This window comes from Seriola dumerili, unplaced genomic scaffold, assembly GCF_002260705.1.
Source record: "Seriola dumerili isolate Sdu_G_001 unplaced genomic scaffold, Sdu_1.0 BDQW01000149.1, whole genome shotgun sequence".
NCBI classification, from domain to species: Eukaryota; Metazoa; Chordata; class Actinopteri; order Carangiformes; family Carangidae; genus Seriola; species Seriola dumerili.
Genome location: NW_019174404.1, coordinates 188,176 through 205,060, shown reverse-complemented (window position 1 = coordinate 205,060; position 16,885 = coordinate 188,176). Strand labels below are relative to the sequence as shown.

Here is a 16,885-nt window from a genome sequence, read left to right as displayed (position 1 = left end):
AATCTCAATGTTTTATTCAGGAGCCTCTACACGCTGCGAGTGAGTGTGTGCACATTGTCTTTCCGTACACTCATCCCCGGCTCTGAATCATCCGGCTTGTATTACAGTCTCTTGGTCCGGCGGTCATGAGAGCGCAGGGCTCAGCGGTAACGGCTCCTCGGGCCTGGATTCATTCATCCTCCCGCCGCCACAGGCTCGTGTTCATAAAGGCCTCCGGGAGCAGGAGTGCTGATGGGGGGGGGGGTCACCGTCCAGTCTGTTCTTTAACGATGCTTTTCATTAAAACAGCAACTGAAAAAAAGCTTTGAAGTTAATTAGTAATTAAGTGCCAATAATGAGCTCTCCGCTCACACATGTTGAGGGATTACAGCTGAAGATACAGCCTGTAATATTCACTCCCTCTGCTGTGGTCTTTGGGTTGAGGTGATATTTAATACCTTCCGTACACCACAGAGAATAACTGTAATGTGCTGAAGGTAATCTGCTCCCTCAGTTACACACTGAACACTCACAGTAGCTTCTGTCCGCTCTTTCTGGAAGGATGGAGCAACAACTATCTGAAAAACTCAGGGTTTTAATATCAATGTAACGTTCTGTCTCGGACACGCTCCTGACGGACCGAGACACCTGTCTCCTGAAAACTCCTGATCAGTGTTGTCAAACATTATAGATTATAGAGTCTATATAGAATCTTCTAGAAAAGATGACTGACTCCAAAAAGAATTGGGAGAAAAAGGATGGAAAAATGTTTTTTTATTTAGCCAGTGAGGCGGATCCTTTATAAGACTTATTGATCATCCTATGACCTCATATCTGTTGGTTCTCCCCCCTTTTTTTCCCTCCTGTTTGTTATATGTTTGTCCCCTCCCTGTTGTTCTCATGACAAAACCTTTCCGTCTTGTCGACCCTCTCGTCACCAACATCAACCTAATTCACAAGAAAGAAAATCACAGATGATAGCAAAGTGCAATAAAAATATGTTTTTTCATCTTCAAACCCCGTCGCCCTCTCATGTTTCTCCTGGGACCCGACTCCAGGGCGGGAACCGTTTGTCTAATAGACCAAAAAACAATTAGCATTTCAGATGAGAACATCTCTCTCTTGAAGCAGAAAGTCTCTCTGATGAAGTGAAAGCTGGAGCCAAAACGTTCCGTAGGCCGACGTTAGCATGAGAGCCAATGAAACGAGCGAAAGAAGAGGAATTCAGTATCACTGTGAATAGCTGTTTGTTTTAACTGCAGTCAGACAGGCCTGTGGGCCGGGGGGGGGGCGGAGTCAACACTCGAGTCGTTGACTTGAGTTGAAGTAGCAGAACCACAATGTAAAAACTCTCTGTTACAAGTAAAGTTATAGTTGAGTCAGTATAATGTAGTGAAAGTCCCAAAAGGCGCCTGTCGCTTTATTATTAACTCATTATTACTGATGCAGGGTGATGTTAAGTTTTTCCTTTTTACATGTTTTGCTTTATCATTATGCCGCAGGTCACTGAGTGTAGATTAATGAGGGAAACAATTCATTTAAACCAGTGTCCGTTTCTGGGCGTGGTGAATCCCACACAGTCTGTCTGTTATTGGGAATACAGCGGTGGATGGGGACAAGAAAAAGGAAGGGGAGTAAAAAAGAAATCAAAACATTATGATTCCCACAGTGAAACTACATTATTGAATGCATGGTGAGGGACCCCCTGCGGTGCCATCACGGTTCACCAGGAGGCCGCGGACAATCAGGGTGGGAAGCCCAGATTTAAACGATTTCAGCATGAGGCTGCGACATTGTGACGGGGTCTGGATAGTTTGTGAATGCGGAAGTGGCAGAGGATTAAAATACCCCGGTTTAGTAGAAATACCTCAGTACAATACTAATACCAATGTACAGCTCTATATTAACCCTCTGAGGTCGACGGATGTTTCTATCAATATCTACAATGTAGATATGTGGTTTAAATGTTGTTAAAAGTCTGTGAACTCTCCACTCTCGGTTTCATATTCTGGCGAGATCGCACCTGACTCAGAGGCGGAGCTACAAGGCTTCAGAGCAGAGAGACAGACAACACTTTATAAATGCATTTTAGGCATTTATTACACGTTTATTTACGATTTTACTCACATGTTGTGCCGTTTTTTTTATCAATTATCTCTTTGCACAGAGGGAACAGGATAAAGAAAGGTGCGTCATTATAGACAGAGCTGATATAAACACTAAATATCTTAAGAAATAAATTGAGATGATTGTTAATTTAGTAAATTAGGCTGATCACTTGCAGTACTACAGATCTGTTGCATTTTTAATTGATTGTATTGATTGACCAGTTTCATTCTTAATCACTCAAGATAACAAGTGTTGAGATTTTAACCTCATCCACTGCTGCCTTGTTTCTGTGAAGTCAAACGTGTGATCGGCACCACCAGCGGCAGAATACTATATCTCCACATGGTGTAGGCGGTATAAGCACGAGCAGCAGAGGAACATGATTCAAGGCAGAGGAACAGAAGCCTGGCTCTTGACCTTTAACCCCAGCTGGACAGTGTGTCCTCTGTTGCTCTATTACTCAGACACTGATGTGACATTACTGGGTGATGAAGCAAAGGGACAGAGATCTCCACATGTCGCACGTCGTGTGGAGAAACTCATGTCGAGTCACAGATAAAGCTTTTTAATTCTCTACTTTTCATATAAATCAGAGCTGTTTTCCACAGCTATATATTTATATATATATTTATACAAAAAGAAATAAGCTTAAATTATTTTATCAAAAAAAAAAATCACAGCACTCTCACTCTGTAATAGATTCAAACACAGAAAAGAACAAAAGAGGAAAAGAGAGCAGAGATATCCAGAGATCATCGATGACATCCACTTTGGAAGTGCAGCCTCCTCACACATTACGAAAATCACACAGCCTCATTAAAAGCCCAATAAATGTCTATTGCTTGAAGCTGTTGAGAGCATCACTTTCCAAATTGCTCTCTGGCAGAGTGGCATTTCACACTCGCTCTTCCCCCGCACTTTTTTTTTTTGGTGCAATGAGCACAAAGTTCAGGTTGGGTTCAGATTGTGAGCAGAAGAGAGGGACAGCTCTAATTGGAAACAGTCATTTGTGGCGTCCCGATGTGAAGCCGTCGCACCGATGCCTCATGGGCAAACAGCGGCGTTGGCACAGACGCGCTCTCGCGGACAGATGCAGGCGACGCTCACACGCAGAGACTCATCAGCAATCAACGGCTCCCTCGCTCTGCTGCGTTCGCTCTGGGTTCGTGTTGCTGGTGCAGCAGGAGGTTCAGAGTTCACTTCTCATGAGTCCGTGTCCACTATGAACTGTGGGTAAAACCCTCTGTGTTCTGCACAAATAACTGGTGCCATTTATTTATTTCATTCTCTCTTTATTCTAATTTTTATTCTAATAAGCCGAACACACAAAAACACTGCAAACATACAACGGCGCTCTGTTACCAGTAATCATCTCTGCTTATCAAAACCACAAGATCCTCAGGCAGTTAATCATCAAGCCTGGATTTCGCCACATATTCCACCGGGAGACGAAGTCATTGCCCCCACAGGGTGGTGCAATATTTAATATTCATCAGTATGCACTGATTTATTCTCTTGACACACGCTAAGACAACTTGATTAATTTGCCGAACTTCAACATCCTGGGAAAGATTCTCATCTGATTAAAACGTTGTTTGATGAAATGTTCTGGCTTTAGACAGCGTGTCGTACCTTTTTCTTATCTCTTTACTTGGTCCAAAGTCAAATTTATCACGGAAAAATCCAACGGTGAATGAAGTTTATAAAAGAGACAGAATTATTCTGATAAAGAGTCAATGTTTCACTCGGTGTTAAATCCACCCGAGGCGGAAACAGCAGCGCAAAACAAGTAATTGTCATTTATATTCTTTATTTGCTGCGTCGTTTGTTCACTTTTAATCGTTAGTCAGAAACTGTGCATCAAGATTTAACTACATCTTACAATGACTATTCTGCATGTCGTGTTTTTATTGATGTCAAATCTAATCTGCAGCACAGAGGGAGAGGATGCTATAAAGGATAAAAGTTGTGATATAACATTCTCTGAAGAAGGAAGTGAGAGTTCAGTGTGTGATATTACACTGTTTGTTTGTTGTTTGTTGTAGAAGACTTTTTGACATCAGCAGGATAGATACAAGTGAAACCACTGTGATGGTTAGATGGGAGCATTTCTGTTGGTGATCTCTACACGACATGTTTTCATTTTCATACCCACTTTCTAATGTTCTTATACCGAAAATATGTCTGTGATTTAAATGTAATGGATTCTAATATAAAACACGCTGACTTTAAAAACTTTTATGACTTCCATCCTTGCAAGGGAAGCACAGAAATACTCTGAGGAGTTCAAGTGCGACACGTTTAATCACGTCAGTGGAGAGTCTCGATGATGATGATGTGATGTGTCTTCTCCTCCCGTGCAGGACCATACGCGTGTGGTCAGCCCCATCATTGACGTCATCAGCCTGGATAACTTCGCCTACTTGGCTGCCTCTGCGGACCTGAGAGGAGGTCAGGACGCAAAAAACACACAACAAATCACTAACAGCACCAGATAATAGCACACAGCTGTCGTCGAGGAAAACCCCCGTTTCACAAATACCTCGATGAGACATCACCGTTCTTCGCCAGATCAACTCGAAGCCAGTAACAAATTTTAAAAGTTTTGATTGAAGTCACTCTGGATATAAAGTTTGTGAAGATAGAAAGTTTTCATTCAACAGCAACGGTTCCCTGTCGGTGTTTGTAGCCATGATGGGTTTGAACGGTGGGGGTCGTTCTCGTCGTCTTCTCGGCTGCGTCAGGACTGATGTCTGCCGGGTTTGACTCGCTGTCTCACTGTCGTTCTCTTGTCAGGGTTCGACTGGAGTCTCCATTTCAAATGGGAGCAGATTCCCATCGAGCAGAAAATGGCGAGGAGTGACCCCACGCAGCCAATCAGGTACGTCTGCTACTCATCATCACTCCTCTTCCTCCTCTTTCATGGTGCAGGGATCCAGTGCATGTGTACATGGTGCAGTATATCATGTATATGTATGAAATATTATTATTATTCATTCATTAATACACTGGGAACCACTTCACAATAAAACCACCCTTATAAAGGATTTATTTTTTTATTCATAAATACACAATTATGAACAAATTGTAACACAGTTTTCACACACTAATGCAGGCTCACTATTTGGCAAGATCAAGTTGATCAATGCTTACTACCTTGTATAACTGGTAAAAGGAGCCTTATAGCAACTGATTAATAAATGGTGATGTGTTTCACACTTTTACCAGTTATAAATGTTTTTAACTGATAAATAAACGGTTTGTAAAAAGTAGATGAAGAAACATGAAGATGGATGGGGGAAGAATCAGTCTCATTATTTGGCAAGTTCATAAATCCGTTATAAGGCCAGTCTTATTGTGAAGTGGGACCTTCAGTGATGCTCGAAGACAAAAAGGTCAAATTATGTTCAAGTCATGTCGTTAGTTGGCGGATTTCTTCTTGTTTAACAATATAAAACCTTTTCTGTCTTTTATTTTCTGTCACGTGGGAACATTTGTGATATCTCTTGTTTACAGATTAAATTCTTTTACCCGTGGCGGGATTCAGCTGCTTTATAACATCCTGAAATATAGGAATCCAAACTCAGTTACTTACTTTGATCTGTAGTTTTTCTCCATGGATATATAACTCGGATTGAAGTACGTCAAACTCATCTGCAGAGTTAGAAAGCTGTGCCGTCTTCAGGCTCCTAAAAACCTCGCTGACTCCTTCCCTCCGCTCCCTGCAGGACGCCCGTCATCGCTGGCGGGATCTTCGTCATGGACAAGAGCTGGTTCAACCACCTGGGCCAGTACGACACCCACATGGACATCTGGGGAGGGGAGAACTTCGGTGAGCTCACTGATGATTTTGAACTTTGTCTTGAATCAGAATAATGACTTTTTATTCATCATCCTCCGCAGAAATCCCACTCGCAGTATCTTTAAATAATTAATACTTTGGCATTTTGTAAAAGAGCTTTGCTTTAAATAAGAGGCTAGAAGATGGGAAATAGGAGGATGAGATAAAAAGCACTGAATTGGAAAACTGAACCAGATTCCTATATGTTGTCTCTAAACTTAGACATGCCACAGGTCACTTATTTTAAAAGGAAAATCCATGAGAGATAATGGGTTTGACCTGGATTCACCCCATTAGTGTGCACAATGAGAAGGATAATGGTTTTTCCCCATTCAGCATAAACTAATAAAGAGTCTCGTGTTTACAAGAACAAAAATCATTCATTTACCAAAGAAAAAAAATATGTTTATTCAAGAGTGAAGAAAAGTGTTTGTTTATGTGAGAAACTCACAACTGAAGAGTCACGAAGTTAAACTCATAAATAACAATGAAATGTTCAAAATTGGAGAGTGGAAAAGTGGAAATTTTAACGTCTTAATTCCCTTGAAACATTCTCAGTCTCAAAATCATCTTTTTCTCTGTTGAGATCATACGAATGAACAAACATCATATTTTTTGTGATTGTTATGTTTTAAATACATTTATATATTTAGGTTTCTCTGCGGTAGCAGGTTCTTTTTTGACGTGGGTGTTTGTTCTTTAACTTTTAGTTTAGCTGTTTGTCGTCACGTGATGCTGTCGTCATGGCCACACCTCCCTCCTGCTGCTGTTGACTGTGTCTCCATTCCCCAGTAATCCGTCGTGTCGCGGCCTGTCTGACTCCGGACGACTGCAGATCCTTTTGGATGCTGCGGAGGTCGAGCGGACAAACGTGTCCTCGCAATTAAAACAAGGCAGCAGCAGAGCGTTAACTCTTCGGCCACAACAGCTTTCATAGTATTGATTAACAGGTTATAGTGATGTGCTGCATGAAAAATGAAGCAGGTGAACAAGACCAGGCTGGAACTGGGGTGGTGCAAGTTAAACGGTGTAACGTCTGCATTCTTTGCCTCATCATCTCCGCCCCCCCACCCCACCCCTCTTCCCCTGCAGAGCTTTCCTTCCGGGTGTGGATGTGTGGAGGAAGTCTGGAGATTCTTCCCTGTAGCCGCGTGGGTCACGTGTTCAGGAAGCGACACCCGTACGACTTCCCAGAAGGCAACGCTCTCACCTACATTAAGTGAGTGGGTCGATCTGTGAGAGAAAACCTGGCGTCCTGTGTTGTTACACTGCATAACGATTTCCCAGCTGCAGAGAAGCTTAAAATCTGAAGTGTCGCATGTTGCAAGTTAAGTGCCTCGGCGGACACATTTCACACATTTCACACTTTTCACACGTTTTGACCCAGAAGTGGCAACGAGTGGGATTTAGAAAAGGCATTATAGACCTTATGTAATTTAAAAACAGGACACTGACTGTTAAACTCCAGATCTGACCTTCTCTGGAGGGAGAAACGTTCACAGGAAATGATGTCGAAAGATCAACAGTGACAATACAACTTTATTAGCCACCACTTCACAGTAAGACTTCCCTTACAAAATGATTTACAGTTAGGTTATTCATTCGGTTGTCAACACTTAATAAATCATAATCGTAAAGTGTAAAACACATCATCATTTATTAATGAGTTACCACATGTCACATCAACGCCTGTGATTATCATGAGGACGGCTGCTGATAGCGTGTCGAGTTAGACAACACAAGTATGAATCTGATCATTTGATATAAGATGATATAAGATAAATAAGATAAATAAATGATATAATAGTAAGATAAATCCTTTATGAGGTTAGTGTGATTGTGAAGTGGTACCCTGCTCCCTGTGCTCCTAGCACCAGTATAGTGATTGTTAACTACTTATTAGCCTTCATGATCAGTTTAGGAAACAAAATTAAATGCAAAATAAAATAAAGAAAAATAAAGTTTTAAAAGGCTTCATTCTGCCCTGAACACACATAATAAACACAGTATATCAGCTGATGCTGAAAATATAGATGCAGTTTTTGTATAAACATCTTGTGCTTCCACTGTCGAAAACAAGCTGAAGTGTTCTGAAAGAATCCAAAACCTCAAATCTCATCTTCCTGTTTGTCTTCACTTGCAAATACACCAGGAATTTAAGGATGATGAAATTCCTGATGGAAACTTTTTTTTTTTTTTGGTTGTTTATTGGCTTCTCTGGCGTCTGAGGGCGTCTGTGTCTGCGACACTTGCCATTAGATTTTGGCTGCAGGAATGCCAGCAGCTCTGTCATTACTGTTTGTCTGAGCAGGTGTTGTGTCTGTGTCCGTGCAGGAACACCCGGCGGGCTGCCGAGGTGTGGATGGACGAGTATAAACAGTACTACTACTCTGCCAGGCCGTCGGCCCAGGGCAAGGCTTTCGGGAGGTTTGTACCTTCATCCTCGTCTCTCTCAGTGTGTTACGGAGGCAGCGGCTCACTAGCTGCAGTGACGTTTGCATGCGTGGACCAGCGCATTTGCATGAAAGCCACTGCTGTGTTTGTGGATTACAACAAAAAGCCCTGATTAGCAGAAATGAGTTGTTGCTGGTTTAACACTGCTGTTAGTAAAATCCCCATTAGCTGAGTTTGTAGCTGAGTTTTTCTTCACCAAGCTGCTGATTGTCGTCCTCTGGGCTCCACACGCTCTAGTTTCCTGTTTGGATTTAGCTCTAACTTTTAAATGTCTTTCTCATCCCTACTTTTCCCCCCTTCGTCTCGACATCGCACCTTTTGTTTCGCGCAGCATCGCCGACCGTTTGACCCTGCGGCGGAAGCTGAACTGCAAACCTTTCCGCTGGTACATGGAGAACGTCTATCCCGAGCTGAGGTACGACACGTCGCCGTATGCAGGTTGTCTCATGTCTCACCTGTGGGCCTAATGAAAATCTTAATATTCTAGTTGTGCTGTCTGTTATGTAACACCAAAGAGAACCAAGGTTTTCTTCCAAACGCCATTAAAAACCAACAAATGGAAAATACTTGAAAAGTTTGTTCACCTGTGTTTGTTTTGATTGATTATTGGAGGAGGCCAAGAGCCAGAAATGAGGCAGAAATCACTTTCAACCATCATTTCATATCAAAAAAAAAAAAAAGACACAATAAGAAATGCACCAGGGATTTCTTTTCTTTTTTCTTTTTTCCCCAGCACAAAATAATCTTGAAACCCCTCGGGGTGCCATGACCCTCAAGTTCAGAGCCAGTAATCTAAATATACAGCGGGGTCTGTATCTGATTTGGATGGGAATCTCTTGATGGTTTATCAGTGTGTGTCCCACCAGCTTGTTTCTCAAGAGAAAGCCCCCACCTCTCCAGCTGGACCTGTGGCTCCTTTCCAGATAACTGGTTTCTCAAATCGTAATCGCACATGTTGTAATAAGGCAGATTACTCTGTGGTGGTGTGATTCAGTTACTCAACAGGGCGAATAGTCAGTTCAATCCAAATGTTCTCTGCTGTCGTAACACGACCTTTCGCCGACCTCTCTCCTCTCTGTGAACGCGTCCCTCAGGGTCCCCGAGCAGGAGGCGGTGTCCAGTGTGCTCAAACAAGGCGGTTTGTGTCTGGAGACCCGTGGGACCGACATCCTGGGCCTGGCGGAGTGCAGGGGCATCGGCGCCAACAGGCCACCATCACAGGTCCGGACTCTCAGGAGACTCCCTGCTCTTAAAGTCTGAATTAATTGCTTTTAAATACAATAAATGTGCAGGAATTTGACCTGATGACGCAGACATGCGGGCGTGTTAACAATTAACGCGCTGATGTGAGGATATAGAAGCCGCAGGGACGATTACATGGATCCTTAGAGGTGTAGAAAATGCAATGACTGCGTGACTTAGCAATGTTCTTTTAAGACAAATGAAGGAACATAAATGGCTCTGATATGAGATGCCTTCATCATGTTGTGTTTTTCCTTTTGGAAAATACGACATATTTATCAACATGTTCATCTCAAGCTTCGTATCCTGTTGCCAAGGTGAAAGAAAACCTGGTCTGTTGCTGGGTTACAGAGCTGAGAAACATATGCTAAATAAGGAAGAACGTGCTAAAACCTTAATTTAAGTTTGGTCACATTAGTCAACATTTATCACTGCTGCGATTTTACCCTCAACTTCATCACAGTTATTATTAGTCGTTCGGTCGACACCTCTACTCTGCGGTTCAGATAAAAAACAGGCAAGTGATACAAAAAGATTCAGGAGTACATCAGCGACGAGGAAACGTGGCTCAGGCCAGTGAATGTGAGAGAATCTTGGAAAAGCTCTTTTCTTTCCAGGAAGCAAATCCAAGCGAGTTCCTTCATTTCAGACTGCATCTCTTTAAATCAGCTGGACAGAGACATTTTGGTTTTCTGATTGATAGCAGTGCAAATATGCAATGCAGTAAAGTTAACTGCCTTGGTGCCAGTGTTTACACAAACCTGTTGGATTGCTGTGCAGTATGGAAATCAATTATTGTGATTAATTGTGAACTGAAAGGTTGTTATGTCAGATGTGATATTTGTGCATTATAAAAGAAAAAAAAAAAAGTTCCTCTGAAAATCTCAGTATGTGTCCTGTGTGTTTTCCTCTGTGTTTTCCAGAGGTGGGAGCTGATAGAGCCGCTGATCCGACAGCAGGACCTCTGCTTGGCCATTTCAGCCTTCACAGCGGGGTCAAAGGTCAAGATGGAGCCCTGCAACACAAAAGAGCCCAGACAGGTAAGAAGAACGTAGTAATGACAATAATAATAATAATAAACTTTATTTGTAGAGCACCTGCAACCTTTCATGCACCAAGGGCTTCACATGAAAACAAAACACTGATGTAAAATGAAAAACATTAATAACATGAATGTAAAAGGAGAAGAAATAACAATAGAATAATAAATTAAATAATAAATCATTAAAATAAAATAAGTTTACTTATAGAAGGCGAAGTGCATCATTTCAGACCTAGTTAACAGTGAAGTTTCCTCTCTGACATCTGTAGCTACTGTGTTTTATAGTAGTGACATTTGTGTAGTTATGAGGTAAACGAAGGGTTAAACTAAGGATTAACAGCAGAAACAGGACTCCAGGCTTTAATCTTCCACTATCAGTCATGTTAACAGAAGGTCTTAGGTTAGTATAGTGGAACCATCCACTCACAGCGCTGAACTCGGACCGATCTGAGTCGATCTGGAGATAAGAGGTGGTTCCGTGACAGATGCTGAGCTGCCGGGAGGCTGACGCGATCCGAGCGGCCCGATTGGTACAGCTCCCTGTCCGAAGGAAGAGAAGTCCAATTCGTAGATGCTCGTAGAACAAGCGCTCCCATAACTCCAGACCCCACCCTGTTCCTCTCTCGTTTCTGCCCTTTGTGAATGTCGAACACTCGCATCCCGTGTGGACCCCGCGTTGGCCGCGCGGTTGATTTACGACATCGCAGAAGGGAGTTATTAACTTGAACCATGTGTGTGAGTGTGCGGGACTCCTGCCAGACCATCCTCTCATCTCTCTGCAGGCCCGCTGCAGTCCTCCGAGAGTTCACTGGGAGATTAACAAGCAATCAGTTTGTGCTGTGGGAGACATTTGGCTCCTTTGTCCTCAGTGTTTAATCCCATAGAAAGGAAAAAGTTACTTGCGCTCTTTCTTGTTTCTGACTTTGCTGTCTAAATGAAAGAGCACTGAAGCGTTTAACTCTGGGAGCAACAACAGATTTGTGGTGCCTTTTTTTTTTTTTAAATGTTAATATGTGTCACATTTCATCATTAAACCAAAACAGATTATTGACAGATGTTAGAAATATCGAGCTTTCATGACATCAGTATAATGAGAGGGTTTTCCCTGTAAGTTTTGCAACATTTCATTTTCTCTGCATAAATTTTTTTATTGAGTGTTTTTTTGTTTTTTTGTAAATAATTTCTTAGTTTAATCCTGGAAGAATTTCATTAGTTTGGGTTTTACTGGTGATGCTTTGTCCGATCCTGGTCTAAAAGCTGCTCTAGAGGCTCGTCCAGCAACAATAAACAGAATGAAATACTTGGAAAGTCTTTGGCGTGAACGAGCTGCATTTCAAGACAGAAAACTGGCTCTGAATCTTTTCTCTCTCTGCAGCTTTATTACACATTTACTGTTGTATATAATATTTCAAGCTTTTAAAACTCGACTGTTACATTTTCATTCCCTCCCTCTCTGCACAGTTACACCACACACACACACACACACACACACACAGACACACCCCTCTGGGATTTTAAGGTTAACCCCTCGTTCACCACCGCACTTTGATGATCCGCCTCCACGTTGCTCAAGACATCTGTACGTGGCACTCTGTTGCTCTGCTGCTGCTCCAACTATTTAATCAGCGAGCTAATGAGCAAACCACTAATATCAGCTGATTTATAGACTGCCTGTTTATGAGGGACACACTCTCTCACTCTCTCTTACTCTTGTTCTAAAGGTTTCTTTTGCCAAACTCGCTCCGGCGCTTTTACACACACTTTTATGGAGATTAAAAAAACTACAAAAAAACATCACAAGACAAAAACTAATCTGGTGCGTTGGTAAGAAAGAAGTGAAATTAAATGACATGTCTGAATCCGCCTTATCGGAGTGCGCTGTGATTGATTGTGGGGAAGGGTGAAGGATTAACTGATTCAACGATAACCACTGATAGACATTAGCAGAAAGTACAGCTAGATAAAAATAAAGAATTACAACGGCTTTTTCACACCAATTTTTGCAGCAAGGGTGATAATATGAATTGGTAATAAGCTCTATCCTACAGTTAAATATACCTCTTGATATTGTATGGATTATGTTCTGTATTCAGGTTTACAGTCCTGCAGTGAATCCCTCATGAAGGTTATAATGTCCAGTGTTTGTTGGATAGAGTGGATATAGTGCTGTTAAATTATGTTGCATCATACTGAGAGCTGGACACTTAATCACAAATATTAATTACTTATTAGTTTGCACATTTAAAAAATGCAACTATTATATATGATATGTTATGTACAGACAAATATTCACGTACAGACTGGAGCTCGATGCATAGATTAGTCAGATATTATTACAAACAATATATTATTGTTTGTATATTGTGTTTATGTAAAAATAAATTTCACTAGACTCTAACACAGACACCTTCACCTACATGTACGTATATACTTTATAAGTCAAAATAAAAGTTTACATAACACAGAAAAACGGCCCCTGCGAGTGGTTCACTGTTATATATTATATTATTAGATTAAAAGCGTTTTACGTAATTGGATTAATTAAGTTTAAATACTACTAGGTAATTAGTCGCAGTGCATCACATTTCTTTTTTATTTGCCCCTGTAAGTTACACTCCAGCGCTGCTGATCTCAGGAACTAATGGAGCACACACAGGACGTTTATCAGCAAAAACAAATAGTTTCTTGTGTTGTGGGGTGGCAGGCTGCCGTGCACTGCAGCCTGCTTTTACTTTGATTTTTCCACTGTGAGTAGAGGCGGTCAATCATTGGTCTGATCACTGTAATCCAGGTCTGACTCAGTCCATTACTCACTTCTAACATGAACCTCCGGTGCTGATATACATCATTCATGTGCAGGGAATATTACACAACACAGGACGCATGAGGACGTGTGTGCTTTCTCTAAAACTGAACGACAGAGATGAATCGATGTTTTTTCCGTTTTTTCTTCTCTCTCTCTCTCTCTCTCTCTCTCTCTCCCTCTCTCCCTCTCTCCCTCTCGCTGCAGAAGTGGAAACCAAAAGGCACGGCTCTGCAGCACATGGTCAGCGGCCTCTGTCTGGACAGCAACACCCCGACGGGTCCCCCAGTCATCACACAGTGTCGCCCCCAGATGGCCAGCCAGACCTGGGAGCCACAAGTTATCACCTGAGCCACCGCTGATGGGGAGGAAGAGGGAGGAAGAGGGAGGAGAGGAGCAGATTCTGGACCCGGGCCTTCGGGAGGAGGGCTCGGGGGATCACATCTGCACACTGTCTGTCGCCTTGCTGAGGGGTGAAAGGAGTGAGAACTGTACTTTTGTAATGTCAACTTCAAGCTCCCGCTCGTTGTGTCTCGGTGACGAGAGCGTCGCTGACGACATTTTAAGGCCTTGCTGAGCAAAACATCTGAGGTCCTTCGTGTACAGTGCTTCGTCCTTCCAGGATGCTGCAGTTCTTCTACGTAATCTTAAGCTTTTCACTGAAAACTGTTGCACATCTCACTTTTTAATTTCTCTTATCTATCCTGGTCAACACTTTGCTTAAAATTGGAATAGTGTGGATTGCCTCAGAACAAACGAGTGCATACTGTGCTGTGGCAAATGTGTTGAGGTGCACCTGACCTACTCTGAGTCAAAGTCCCTGCTTGTCTTGTTGCCTAGTCTTAGGTCGAGGCATGTCTGATGACTGTGTGGACCAGGGCAGCTTTATGTATCGCCAACTAAAATCTGAAGCTTTGTTTTTTATTTTTATTGCTGAATAGCAGTCTTGAAAGCACCATGCAGAGCGCCGTCAGGAACATTATTTATTGTTTTGCATGGTCAGACCCAAAGAATGTTTTTTTTTTTTGTTTTTTTCTGTCTCTCTACAAAGTTTTATGTAAATATTTGAAGCAGATAATGGCTTGGTTTTTGTGTAAAGTACTCTATATGTTGTTTGAAAAATAAAATGTGGTAACAAAGAAACGATTGTGCTGTTTTGGTCTTGAATCTACAGAAATCATCTCCGCATCAAAAACCACAACAAAGACACGAGGAGTCACTTTGTAAATTCTACTAAATAATACAAATACAGGAAATTCTGACCCGCAACAAAAAACTTTAAAGTGTGAGACATCTATTAAACATGTTTCAAACAAGCATTAGTATTTTAACAGTGCAGTTCAGATGCCGGTAGTGTCAGCAGGTTAGTCTGTGAGTGAAATATTTCAACATCTGTATTAATTACCATGGACTTTGGCACAAACCTTGATGCTCTCCAGCGGATCAATATTAATGATTCACAGGTTAATCCCTGACTTTTTATTTTTTATTTTACTTTCACTTATCCAAAACTTCACGCCACAGCAGGATAAGTCTGAAACCAGTTACAGAGCGTGTGAGCCGCAGCACTGCTTTGAGAGTAATGCTAATAGTGTTAGCATGCTATAGAACTTATGAAGTGTAGACATGTTTTCATAATAAATGAAGGCTGTAATACGCTTCAGTGCCACATACTAAACATAGCATATTATCATGCTAACATAATATCAAAAGGAACTCAACTAAAACAGAACATTATAGGCATCATAAACAAAGACGTAATGTATATATTATATCAGACTAAAACGTTAGACACCTTATCCCCGGGATAAGATAGGGCTAAGATCAGTGTTACCATGGTAACTTAGTAATCAGTGACACCTGCGCTGACCAGTGGCACCCAACAACAAAAGATCAGGAAAACATGGCTCATATATGTAGTTTTCTGACATTGTGAAGGAGAGAGTGAATCAGACTTTTATTTTACTTCTTATTACTTTTTGCTGAATTTTCAAAGTAAAACATCCTGGTATCTTTTGAATTCTTCCACTTTCTGCTGAGGGTAAACTGAGCTGAGCGGTTTTATATTGAAAAACATCTTAATTTACCCAGAAGTCATTGTACCAAAATCCGGCTTAAGATAGTAAAGAACTAAACTGTTTGTTCTTTCTAAGAGTCAGAGTCTGTCTTTGTGAAAGTGGCCCCTGGTGTGTGATGAGCATTACAGCCTCCTGGAGACTCTGCTACACTTTCTACCTGAATTAAAGCTCTGCACAACCATACAGGTGTTTCTAATTACTGGCTGATTAGGCCTCTGCTCGGGTTGAACATGTGCAGTGGTTTTGTCTGAGGTGATAAAGGTAGAAGTTAAACTGTGCAATAAAACCAACAGGAGAGAGACGGATGTGTCTCTCTGTGACACAACAAAGCAGCTTTAGGTATAATAGATTCATTTGGTGTTTTAAATTCATGGAGACTTCTTTACAGCTTTCTCTATAATTCACCTCGGATATGGCTGACAGCTTGATAATTACCACTTTGAGATTTGAGTTCAAACACGACGTGGAAAAAAAAAGAAGCTGATTTTAAATAATGAGGTGACAAAATCAACGCAGATGAGGTTTAAGAAAATGTCACGCCCACACAGTTCTGAGGAGAGGTCTAATTAAGCTCATTAAGTGAAAACACCTGTGTGGGCGCACCGTGACCGTGAGGGGGCTTGTCACATTACTGGACTTACACTTTATGACCACATGGGGGCAGGATATCACAACAGATGTGTGAGAGGCTCATCAGCAACATTTTATGACTCTGACCTTGACAGGTTGATGGATGAGCGCTTGTTGTAAAAAAAAAAGAAAAAAGAAAAAAAGGGAGTGATAAAGAAGATTGGGTTTGAGATCATTAAGAATTAAAGGAGAGAGAGAGAAAAGGAGATAATGTTTGTGTTTGTGTGTGAGACAAAGAGATTCACAGCTACAGCAAATAAAACACATGACAATCATCAGTGTAACAGGCTTGACAACTTTGTTAACCAAAGCTTTTCTTCTTTCTCTTTTTTTCTTTTTTGTTGGTTTTGTAACCTTCCAGGCCACAAACACAAACCACACTACACTGCAGATTAATACGCTTCAAAGCTATGCCAGGAATGCAACTTAATGCTGATAAACTTGTGGCCTTTTAAAGGGGCCGAGGTCTCATCTGCAGGGGGGGGGGGTCAGATGAGTGTTTAAACACGGCGTAGTGAGTGTTGTTAATAGACATCAAGAAAAACACTTTTTTTAAGATCTGTGGTGTGAGAACAGGAAGGACATTAAGACTTTGGCGTTATCCAAGTTATCCAAATGGACTTTTAAAATATGTGGTTTCAGGAGTTCCCTCACTGCCGGGCCTTATTTCCATATCAGCCTGATACATAATATATGATGAAGTGTCA

At 41.6% G+C, this 16,885-nt stretch overlaps 1 protein-coding gene across 1 annotated transcript in view; it reads left to right on the top strand.

The window, feature by feature from the left end:
- galnt16 (polypeptide N-acetylgalactosaminyltransferase 16) overlaps positions 1 to 14,607 on the top strand; it is a 36,859-nt gene extending 22,252 nt beyond the window's left edge. The window contains exons 7-15 of the mRNA XM_022751102.1: positions 4,452 to 4,539; positions 4,885 to 4,969; positions 5,817 to 5,920; positions 7,022 to 7,148; positions 8,264 to 8,356; positions 8,715 to 8,798; positions 9,478 to 9,604; positions 10,549 to 10,665; positions 13,678 to 14,607. Coding sequence (XP_022606823.1) covers positions 4,452 to 4,539; positions 4,885 to 4,969; positions 5,817 to 5,920; positions 7,022 to 7,148; positions 8,264 to 8,356; positions 8,715 to 8,798; positions 9,478 to 9,604; positions 10,549 to 10,665; positions 13,678 to 13,821 — 969 coding nt within the window. The 3' untranslated portion in view covers positions 13,822 to 14,607. The remainder of the gene's footprint in view (positions 1 to 4,451; positions 4,540 to 4,884; positions 4,970 to 5,816; positions 5,921 to 7,021; positions 7,149 to 8,263; positions 8,357 to 8,714; positions 8,799 to 9,477; positions 9,605 to 10,548; positions 10,666 to 13,677) is intronic.
- The last annotated feature ends 2,278 nt before the right edge of the window (positions 14,608 to 16,885 follow it).